Source organism: Pundamilia nyererei, unplaced genomic scaffold, assembly GCF_000239375.1.
Source record: "Pundamilia nyererei isolate P.nyererei 1_Seehausen unplaced genomic scaffold, PunNye1.0 scaffold00667, whole genome shotgun sequence".
Taxonomy (NCBI): Eukaryota; Metazoa; Chordata; class Actinopteri; order Cichliformes; family Cichlidae; genus Pundamilia; species Pundamilia nyererei.
This window is the reverse complement of record NW_005188068.1, coordinates 71,418-73,025: the sequence shown is the minus strand read 5'-3', so window position 1 is coordinate 73,025 and position 1,608 is coordinate 71,418. Positions and strand designations below refer to the sequence as shown.

The 1,608-nt window shown below is 35.8% G+C and overlaps 1 protein-coding gene across 1 annotated transcript in view; it reads left to right on the top strand.

Annotated features, from left to right (window-relative positions):
* Positions 1 to 385: 385 nt before the first annotated feature.
* The window catches only part of LOC102207963 (L-amino-acid oxidase-like), a 3,552-nt gene continuing 2,329 nt past the window's right edge, over positions 386 to 1,608 (top strand). Inside the window, exons 1-2 of the mRNA XM_005754801.1 lie at positions 386 to 887; positions 1,033 to 1,267. Of these exons, the coding sequence (XP_005754858.1) occupies positions 697 to 887; positions 1,033 to 1,267 (426 nt within the window). The 5' untranslated portion in view covers positions 386 to 696. The remainder of the gene's footprint in view (positions 888 to 1,032; positions 1,268 to 1,608) is intronic.

Below are 1,608 nucleotides of genomic sequence, written 5' to 3'. Positions count from 1 at the left end.
AGTTCATTAGTTGCTAGTGTTCCACTCAGGAGGAGCAAAAGCAGCCCTTGTTTTTAAGTTTTGCATAAAACATGGTAGTTGTACTAAAACCTAAAAAATAAGGTAGATCAATAAATAATAAATGGTAAGTAATAAAACAAACATTAGCAAGTGTAGTTAGAATAGTGGCTACAAAGACGACTGTATTATCAGTATGATTAATCTAATAGAAGCAATGGCACATAACAAGTAGCAAAAACATTAACAATAGTTCCCAAAAGGTTGATTCTGTTCATCTGGACGTAGCGTTTTCAGTGGGAGAAACATTTCATCACTCATCCAAGTGACTTCTTCAGTATCAGCTGACTGCAGGTTTGCCCAATCTTATAAACAGAATCAACCTTTTGGGATTTACATACATGTGTGAGCATGCATCAAGACATTAACAATAGCTGTACCAGCAGAAGCAGTACCAATATTGTTATTAATATTTCCTAAATACCATTAATACTGATATTTCCTAATAACTACAACACAAGTGTTTGGCTCTACATATCTGTTTTTATCATTCATTTGGGCTGCCTGTTATTTTCCAAAAGGTTTGTAACTCCTTCCTAAAACTAACCAGGAACTTTCATCTGTTATGCAAATGTGTCAACATTCACATAACATATGCATAACAATCATAACAGTCCATCTTAAAATCCATCTGTTATTATGGATAAACAATTGCATAACAGTCATTATTCTAGTGGCACCATGGTGTTTCTAATTCTAATTCATGTGGTTGTCAAGGTAACTATTGTAGAAGCAAGTGGTCGCATTGGTGGACGGGTTGAAACCTACAGAAATGAAAAAGATGGGTGGTATGCTGAACTGGGGGCCATGAGGATCCCAAGTTTTCACCGGTAAGGTTTAACTACACAGATTAAATCCACTGAAGACTTGCATTAAATCAAAAGGAAAACCTCGCAAACATGTGTTTTCCTTATCTTTAACCATCTGGGATCATACATATCTAACTCTGCTACCACTGACTTTGTCTTCCTACAGAATTGTGCAATGGTTTGCTGATGACCTAGGGGTCAATTTGAATGAATTCATCATGGATAACCCTAACACCTTTTACCATGTTAATGGAAAGCGGAAAAGAACATTTGCAGCACAAGCAAATCCCGATGTTCTTGGGTACAATGTGTGGCCAAGTGAAAAAGGGAAGTCAGCAGATGAACTCCTTCAGCAAGCTTTACAGAAGGTGAGAAAAAAGGAAGAGAGTCAAACGTCTCTGGCATAAAAGAGTTGGATTGAGAAACATACAGTAGCTAATTCCTCCAGTTATTTAATTTGCAACTTTTGCAAAAATGGAACCCTTTTTCATCATTATTGACCACATAACACGTCACTGACCACTAGCACAAAAAAGGGAATCTCAGAGTGGTTAGTGATGCATGAACATGTATGTTTCCTTGAATTTTAAACTGTTCAAATCATTAAAGCAGTTAAACTAAATTAAGCACACTCAAATGCATTTAAACATTTTCTACTCAACACTATGTAACATGACAAATGTTTTGACTGAAGATATTCTGAAAAGTCAAAGCAAGAAATTAAAATTGATTTCACCAACTG